This window comes from Mercurialis annua, linkage group LG4, assembly GCF_937616625.2.
Source record: "Mercurialis annua linkage group LG4, ddMerAnnu1.2, whole genome shotgun sequence".
Taxonomy (NCBI): domain Eukaryota; kingdom Viridiplantae; phylum Streptophyta; class Magnoliopsida; order Malpighiales; family Euphorbiaceae; genus Mercurialis; species Mercurialis annua.
In genome coordinates, this window is record NC_065573.1 from 5,750,113 (window position 1) to 5,760,078 (window position 9,966).

Here is a 9,966-nt window from a genome sequence, read left to right on the forward strand (position 1 = left end):
GGAATCAAAATCAATCATGGAAAGGTTATGTTGGATATCCTAAAGACATTTTAGGATATTGTTTCTATATTCGAACCGAACAAATAATCGTTGTTTATAGGTGGTAGTCTTTCTTAATAAAGCGTTTATTCAAGATGGACACTAAGAAAGGAATATAGAATTAGATGAGGAGTCATCTAGTTACCAACAAAATAATGAATCAATGAAGATTGATCAAACCCACTAAAAGCCGGAGTTAGTAAAAGATGTATATACATTAACAACTCGAATATTAAGTAGAGTATCTCGTCCACCGGAGAGAGATGGTTTTCCCGCATGATAAACAAGAGTTGTTTAGTCATGGAGTAAAAGATCAAGTGTTGATCCCTCTACTTATGAGGAAACTATATCTGATATAGATTCTTCAAAATTGGTTTGAAGGAATAAAATCTAAAATGGATTCCATATAAAGAAACAAAATTTTAGGAGCTAGTCGATCCATCCAAAGGTATTATACCAATAAGGTTTAAATGGATCTTCAAGTGTAAAATTGGTAGTAATGGAAAGGTGGAGACCTTTAAAGCTAGGCTTGTTGCAAAAGAGTTTTTCTAGAGGCAAGAAGTTGTATTGTGAATACACTTTATCGCCGGTAGCTATGTTTAAGTCCATCAAGATTTTTCTTACCAAGGCTACACATTCAGATTTTGTGGTTGGACATATGGATGTAAGAACCACATTCCTTAATGGTTAAATTAAGGAGTATATCTATATGGAATAAGTCGAGGATTTTGAATCCGAAGAAGGTTCCAAGGCGTGTAAGCTAAAATGATCCCTAGTGGATGGAAAGAAAGCTTTGAGTTTCGTCGTCTTGATAAATCCGTAAGGAGTTATCAATTTATTAAAAACGATGATAAACCCAATGTTTACAAGAAGGTTAGTGGGAGCAGACTCACTTTCATGATCTTGTATGTAGATAACTTATTACTAATAAATAATAATATCGAAATGTTAACTTTTGTAAAACTTTGGTTTATCTAATACATACTCCATCAAAGACCTCGGAGAGGTAGCCTAAATTCTCAGTATTAGACTCTATAGAGATAGATCTAAGAGAATAATTGGTTTCTCATAAAGGCTCTTCTTAGAAAAGATATTGAAGTAGTTCAATATGGAAGTTCTAAGAGAGGATTGATACTAGTTAGGCATAATATTCTTCTTTCAAAGGGAGTGTCTTACGAAACTTCTGAAGAAAGAAAGAATCTAGCAAAGATACCATAAGATTCGGCAATTGGTAGTCCGAGGTATGTGTTGCCACATACAAAGCTAGAAATTGTCTATGCGGTTAGTGGGACTAATCGGTTTTAATCCAATCTATGTTGAGAACATTGGATGGTTGTTAAAGGTATCTTTAAGTACTTTTATAGAACTAAAGATATGGTATTAACAAATGGAGAACGAGATTTTTAAGTAGACCGTTTTACAGATTCTGATTAATAATCAGATATGGATAATAGAGAGTATCTCCAGATTCATATTTATCTATAATGAAGGAGTAGTGAGTTAGAAGTGTTCTAAGCAAGAATCAACTCCATACTCCATTATAGAAGCCGAGTATATTATGACATGAGATGTCGTAATAGAAGGTGTTTGGATAAATTAGTGTAACTGAACTAAGTACGTTTTTCTTCCATTAAGTCAAAAGTTCCTCTTTTCTGCGACCACAATGGTGCTACTGCCCTAGCAAAAGAAACCGGGTCTCACAACTTATCCGAACATAAGGAAAGGCATTATCATATTATCTAATGAAATTGTTGGAAAGAGAAAATTGTTTCTCTAAAAGATAGCATTAGCCAATAACACGGCTAACCCACTGACAAAGCCCATGACTTGGAGTCATTAAGGTTTACATGACTTAGAGTCATTAATATTTACATCTTGTGAAGATGGGGCTTAGATATAGTTGTCAATGGCACTAGTGCAAGTGGGAGATTGTTAGTAGTATATGCCCTAGGGCCATTTGATCGTGTATATTTGTAGAATTAATCCCAATGGCAAAGATATATATGTTCTATTTGAACTAAGTGTCTCATCAACTAAGTGTTCATGTATTACGTTTTGTCCTTATCACATTGTGATAGAATCTATTCTTAAGGTGTTAAGAATATGAGTGACAAATTCTATTATACAAGTGATCTAAATAACCGTTCACGATCGATGGGGTCCTGCGAATAAGGGCATCGCATTATCCCGAAAAGATTGTCACCTATATTTATTCTCCTGATTAGTAAAGAGTTGCTAATTATAGGAAGTAGTGAGTCTCATACTACTTGATGGGGATCAGAATAAACATGTGGACACTCAAGGTGTTGAGTAAGTCGAACAAGTGACTCTAGATGACTTATACATGGTAATTCATTAACGTCAATTTAATGTCATCTAGTTCATAATTGTACATATGTCCTTTGACTTGCGGTGACACTATCTTGTATATAGGTGATTCGAGTTTGATACTCCTTAACCCTAGATCTTTCATGAGCTTGGGCCGCGGGATGTGTTAGCTCTAATTAGTTGTATATGGAGATAGGGGTTTAACCTAGAAAGGATTCATCACTCTGGATGGACGGAGACAAGATTCTATGCTATCTCAAATTGTTCTGGATGGATGATAAAACCTGCGCAGGTGTATATGACTTACATAGAAAGTTATTTCTAGTGGAAGTCATATTTATCAAGAATTAGAACTGAGAGATGAGGTCATATAAACAAGACATACAGTGTTTGACTTAACCGTGACACTAATCGAGATTGGAATCTTAGATGAAGGGAATTTTGAGTGTACGGTAATTATGAACATTGGTTCAAAAAGAATGCATCGAAACATTCATCTCTATTTGGGGGTCGTGATATGTTGCTAGACGTCACTCTCGATCTACGAGAATTAATAATTAAATGGGATTTCATTATTTAATATAAGAAAGGCGTTTCTTATGTCTCTCGTTGCCATATAGATGTGAACCTAGTTAGTCACACACAATAGAGTGTGCAACCGATTGAGTTTACGAAAGATCAATTTCATATGGATACTAGCATATCTCGAAAATTTATCTGAGATGAAAAATAAGTACAAATTAGGGACTAATTTGTAAGAGTTATAAATTAGTAGGAACCTAATTGTACTATGTCCAAGTCAATTAGGGACTAATTTATAGGAGCTATAAATTAGTAGGAACCTAATTATATTTTAACCAAGTTTTATGATTAAAAGGCTTAAGTAATTAATTAGTGTAATTATTGATACTTAAATCATTAATCATAAGCTAATGGAATGATGATGTCATGGTGATGATGTAATGAGATAAGCTTATGTCACATATGTGATGTCATATGATGACATCGCTTATATGATGCCACCACATGAAAGGTGTCATGTGGTGGCAACACCTTTGCTTGGTGTGTGACACCTAGCATGCAAGGTGTTGCATTCTTAAGACATGCTCTAGCCTATAAATAGAGCATGTCCTTGATCATTTCAATACACCACGCAACACACATCTCACTACAAAGTTGTAGAGAGAGAAAGCACTTGAAGGAGTTCAAGTAGTCATCAATCACGGGAAAAACTTGGCGACGTTTTCCATACATCCGAGCAAGGTAGTGATCGCGGCGAGAGTTTGAGCTTATGGCTGCTTGACAAGAGGAACTCTTGCAGATTACTTTAAGGCGAGGATTCAATCGGACGCATACTTGTGTGGACGAGCTTGAGGTCACCGTACTTTCGGGACTACAAGAATCGTTGGAGAATCGACATATGTATTCTTCTTATGATTCCTACATGCGTGCTTTAATTACTAAATGATACGACGATCCATTTGCTGTTGATATGATCAACTTTAGGATCCGGATTGTTGGAATTTTGATTTTGAATTGAAATATATGATCAGGACCCGCGCCTCACGCTGCGCCAACAATCCCCTCATTCTCACCCATTTATTTCTCAACTTCAACTTCTTCTTCTTCTTCTTCTTCTTATTCTTCAATCATCGCGCGAGAGCATTGAATGGAGCTTATTTCTCAACTTCAACTTCAACACATAACCGCCGCAGCCGCCATCGCTTCCGTTTTCTGAAAGAAAGGACCTTATTATAATTGTTCTTCTTTGGGTAGTGAATTTGTAGCTTCTGCTTATGGGTCTCTCAATAATAATGGGTTTCTTTATTGTTGAAGATTACAATCATGGATTAGGAACGTGGGTTTTTTCAAAACCAAGTAAAGGTGAGTTGGGTACTTTACTGTTCACAATAAGGGAGTTCACTTTTGGTTTTATTATCAACTCGTGATTTTCAAATTGCAAATTTTGATGGCTCTTTTTGGTACTGTACAGAAAGAATCGCCTGTTTTTCAGGGAAGTCCTGCAAGCAAATTACAATATATAACCCAACCAATCAAATATTGAGTTCTAATTACACAAATATTAAGCCTACACAACCTATACAGTTTAACACTTAAGCTATTTAACAGGTATAATATATTCAACACTTAAGCATATATACACAACTTATAGAATTTTAATATGATAAGGACTTACAGTCATGTCGTGAGCCCTCTTGTCGACCGGTTTCTTCTCAGCCTTCGTGGAGTGAAGGCGACTGTACAGCTCTGTCGCAGTCGGCTTCCGGCCGAGCTCCTTAGCCTATCAGAAAAATACAATTTTATTAAGTATGAAAATAAAACAAACACGTTATTTAAGTAATTTAATTACTGATTAGAAACAAACCATCACATCCATATGCTTGATAGCGGAGCGAGATTCCCCGGTATGGCGGACAGGTCCAGAACCGGCGCCCGGCGGCTCACTCATCCGGTTTGCCCGGGCTGTCTCTGACTTCTTTTTCTCCTTCTTTGTGTCCCAAAATGCATTCCAGGCATCCCAGATCTCATGGTTCACAGATGTATGCTTCTTTTGCTCTTTCCTCATCTTGTGGATGTTGTCTTTGTAGCGGGTGGCTGCATGGGCCATGAAGACCTATCTGATGACCTCCTCGTTGTACGACGAGTCATCCCACCAGAACGTTTTCTACAAACAGTAATAACATGAGCTTTGAGTTAGAATTTTCACAAATATCAAAACTTAAATAAATTAAACTGAAAGTTTAATTACCTGAAATTCCTGAAAATAGAACTCCCTCTGGTCCGCTGTCAGAAAGCGTCATGCTGATCTAGTCTCAAACCAGCACTGCTTGAAATTATCCCGGATAGCCCGAGAAACTGGCCCAGAGTCTAGCAACAATGTCCTGTGATTTTAGAAGCATAATTTACCTTACATACATATTAATTCCATATTACAATTCACACAAATTACAAAAATCTTAATCATACCTGCTAGGGTCCGGGCGAACCATCGCCCTACCCCGGTTGTCCAGAATGGCCGGGGGCTCGCCTGCCTCACGCTCCTATAAAGGCTGAACAGGTCCTCCGGCCTCCTCACGATGCTGCTCCGCATCGCCAATAACATGCTCGGTAGGGTCCCCCCCGTCCTCGTTCTGATCCTCGACCTGAGCCTTGACCCCTCATACCTGCACTAAATGTCAAGTTAATTGTTTCAAAACTAGACAACATATTATAACAATACATATGTGAAATATATAATTAAGAAATATAAATTCACTTTCAAATAGTACACCTGAATAATATAATTATGAAACATAATTATATTTAAGAAACATGCTAATACATAAAATATACTCTAAACTACTAAAGTTCTTCAATTGCATCTTCGTCTGATGAGGATGCGATAAAATCATATTCTGTTTCTTCCGGAGGCACGAACAACGCATCTTCTTCAGCTTCTCCATTTTCATCAGCCAAATATGTCGAATTGTCGTCCGTTGCAACAATGAGAGGATTTTCTTCTATCACATCTTGAAAAGACGGGATAATTCCCTCGGGCATGTCAAGTTCGGATGTTGCCTTTATCCTGCAAACTGCCCACCAATTTAATTTATCCTTCATTTACTCGGATGTGGCAGGTAATGAACCTGATCGGCCTATTCGGCTAAGATGAACGGTTCATACTTACTGTATCTCTTTTTGTTATTAATATCCACCATGTTGTATTTTTTGTTACTCACTGTGCCAGAATTTTGCGTTGGGTCGAACCAATCGGATTTAAATAAGACAGTCGTCTTCATTGAAAGCGACGGATAGTCTAGCTCAATTATGTGTGTCAGAACTCCATAAAAGTCATTTTCGCTGTCGACATATTGAATTCCCTTCACGCAGACTCCATTATTCATCGTAAGCTGTTCCTCCCCATACGCTTGAGTCTGAAACTTGAATCCGTTTACACGGTACCCCTTAAATGTTCTAACTGATCTAAGAGGTCCTTTAATGAGACTAAGAATGAAGGGATTGGTACAGACAGTTGGATTTTGCACCTGTAGCGTAAAAGTGTATTATAAATCGGAACCTTTAATTAAAAGAATTGAAATATACTCTGAAAAATACTTACATATTATTGAAACCAGTAGGCAAAGTCACTCTCGAACTTTACTTCAATTTGCGAGGTGCTGATTTCAGGGTTTCCTCTGCGCAACTCGCCTTCGAAAACCCTTTAGTTAAGAAGAAAACAATAATTAGAAGCTGAATAATCATTGTTAATTACATTGACAACTGTATTAAAGCTTACTCTCTGTAATTTTTAATTTCTGAACAATTCAACAGAACATATGTCCGGGCAGCAACAATCTCAGCATCTTCAAGATATCTCTTGCGGCAAGCACCCACTGATTGCCCTTGCGGCTTGAAAATAGATAGTCTGTCAACATCGTTGTCGACTTCAATGTCACAAACTTCATTCCTTTGCGGCCGCTCAGGTATCATTGGGTCACCTTCTGAAAAGTAATAAGCTGCAAATTTTGCGGTTTCTTCATTCAAGTATCCATTACTGATGCTTCCTTCCACCCTCCCTTTATTGCGGACTTTTTTTTTTAGTTTTCTCAAATATCTGATTCCACATGCCATAGTTAATAAACATTACATGTTAATATACTGATACACAGAATTGAGAAACTTCAGTGATATTACCTTTCAAATGGATACATCCAGTGATACTGAACCAGACCTGCCATCATAGCTATGTACAGAAGATGTACGGGTAGATGTTCCATGGAGTCAAAAAAGTTGGGCGGAAAAATACGTTCCTGCTTGCATAATATCTTTGGGATTTCCAGCCTCATACGATCTAGATCTTTCTTTGTTAGAGACGTGGAGGTTAACTCACGAAAGAAGATACTCAGCTCTGTTAAAGGCTCCCACACTTCCTTCGGTAATAGCTCACGGAGAGCGATTGGCAGAAATCTTTGTATAAAAATGTGGCAGTCATGACTTTTCATTCCATGCATTTTCAGACCGACTGTATCGACACATCTGGACAAGTTGAACGCATAGCCATCTGGAAACCTTATTAACTTAATCCACTCAAGTTAAGCTTTTTTCCGTCCCTGTCCAAAGCATACATCGCCTTAGGAAATCTCCCAGTAACCGGGTCTTTTGCTAACTCAGGCCGATCACATATGTCATTCAACTCTTCTCTAGATTTTGCATGGTCTTTTGTTTTCCCGGGAACATTTAGTACAATATTACAAATGTTGTCGAATACGTTTTTCTCAATGTGCATGACATCGAGATTGTGACGAATGAGAATCGTTTTCCAATACGGCAAATCCCAGAAAATGCTTTTTTTATTCCAACCATAATCTGTCGACTTCGCCTCATTATTTGTCTCAACCCCAATTTTATATGCCTTCATAAACCCCAAACGGTCCACCTCTGCCAACAATTCGTCTCCGGTTTTCGGCTGTCCGAATACTTTATTTAAGCTTTTTCCTTTTTGGAAATCAGTAGTATTACGACGGTACATGTGACCACGAGGCAAGAACTTTCTGTGGCAATTAAACCACGACTTTTTTCTACTCCCTTTAAGCGTGAAAGCATCTGTATTTTCCATGCAGTGTGGGCAAGCCAGTCTCCCAGATGTGCTCCAGCCAGATAACATAGAATAAGCGGGAAAATCATTAATCGTCCACATAAGTGCCACTTTCATTTGGAAATTTTGTCGCCTGTGAACGTCATATGTTTCGACTCAAAATTCCCACAGGTGGTTCAGCTCATCTATCAACGGCTGCAGAAAAACATCCATTTGGTGTTTAGGATTTCGAGGCCCAGGGACAATAACAGTTAAAAACATGAACTCATCTTTCATACACATCCATTGGGGGAGATAATAGGGTGTCAAAATTACTGGCCATGATGAATAATTCTGCCCGAAGGCCCCAAATGGTTGAAACCCATCAGTACACAGGCATAGTCTAATATTTCGAACTTCTTCTAAAAACTCTGTATGCAATTCACTGAAATGTTTCCATTCCGGGGAGTCTGACGGGTCACACATCTTTCCATCAAACATTTCGTGTTATGCGTGCCATGTCATATGCTTGCTGGTGGCATTAGAAGCGTACAATCTCTGTAGTCTCGCAGTTATAGGAAAATAAAACATTTTTCTATAAAGGACGTTAACTCATCTTTTCACAGAATTTCCTTTAGGTGGCGGTTTCCACCATTCGTGATCGCAAATTTTGCATCGCGTTAAATCCGCGTCTGACCCCGAGTAAATCATATAGTTGCAGAAACAACAATCGATAACTTCGACCGGCAACCCAAGACCTCTAACCATCTTCTTTATTTCGACAATGTTCTTGGCATCTTGTTCTCCTGTGGGAGCAGCTCTTGTATAAATTCGGTCACAACATCTACTAAAGCTACTGACCCACTATGATGACATTTGATGTCCAACATTTTAACAGCCGCAGACAACGGAGAGTGTTTGCTATTACCGGGGCATACAAGTTCTTCGGCTGCACGCATTATATCATAAAAATGTTTAGATTCGTTATTTTGTTCCTCCTCCGTGAACACTATTTCTGGACCAGCAGCATCGATAATCATTCTCTGAACGGAGCTGAAGTCGTCTTCCCCCTCATTTTCCATGTCAACGTCATACTCCGGTAACTGTGCAACGGGACGGGGATTTAAAACATTTCCCTCTCCATGAAAAACCCACACTTGATAATCTTCCACAAACCCTTTCTGCAGAATGTGTAGTTTCACCGTTTCGACGTATTGATAACTCGTATTTTTACATCTTGTCCTAGGACAGGAGCATTTAATCTCGGGGCCACTCACACGCGCGGGATGGCGTAACGCGAAATTAACAAACTCCTGCACGCGCTCAGTAAAGCCTGGGTATAACAACCCGCCCTGGAGCCGTCTATACATCCAAATTTGGTCTGTATCCATTTCTGTAGCACGGATAATTAGGACGGGTTTTCGCTCAGAAATAGCAAAGTCAATGTAATTGACTGATTTAAAGGTATGGACCTATTCCATTCACAAAACTGGCGCCCCTTAACTCGGCAACGATATATGCCTAGCAACGGAGAAAATATTCGGCAGCCTTCCGGCGTCGTTCTCCTTCAATGCGATATTTAGTATATGTGGTGTAACGCTAATTATATATTCCGCGAGGAATAAGCGTTACAGAACATATACTATGCATCCACCTGGAGAACAAACGATGGAAAACAATCGAATATTTTTCTATCGCTACTAGACATGTATAATTTTCGTGATCGAGTTACGGGAGGACCAGTTTTGCGAACTGTACAAACTGTACAATCCCGTGTCGTTCAATCGCTTGAACACACGGGACGGGAACTCGACGGCTAGGTTTACGATTTTATTCGGTGGGAATAAAATCGAGGTCATTTTAGGGTGAAACAACTTATAATAAAATTAAATAGTTATATAAATTAAAATTAAAATAATAACGATACTTACTTGTTGCAGAGCAGAACCGCAACAGATAAAAAGAAAGATGAAATGTGGGATAGCTGCAACCAACTGACGGTGTCAAACCTATCACACAATTAG

At 38.5% G+C, this 9,966-nt stretch overlaps 1 protein-coding gene across 1 annotated transcript; it reads right to left on the bottom strand.

Annotated features, from left to right (window-relative positions):
* Positions 1-5,730: 5,730 nt before the first annotated feature.
* On the bottom strand, positions 5,731-8,080 carry LOC126678245 (uncharacterized). Its single transcript, XM_050373146.1, has 7 exons — positions 7,729-8,080; positions 7,494-7,584; positions 7,063-7,404; positions 6,665-6,982; positions 6,530-6,587; positions 6,056-6,413; positions 5,731-5,960 (listed from the first exon to the last, which is right to left on the bottom strand). The coding sequence occupies exons 1-7, from the start codon at positions 8,078-8,080 to the stop codon at positions 5,731-5,733; spliced, it is 1,749 nt and encodes a 582-aa protein (XP_050229103.1).
* Between the last annotated feature and the right edge of the window lie 1,886 nt (positions 8,081-9,966).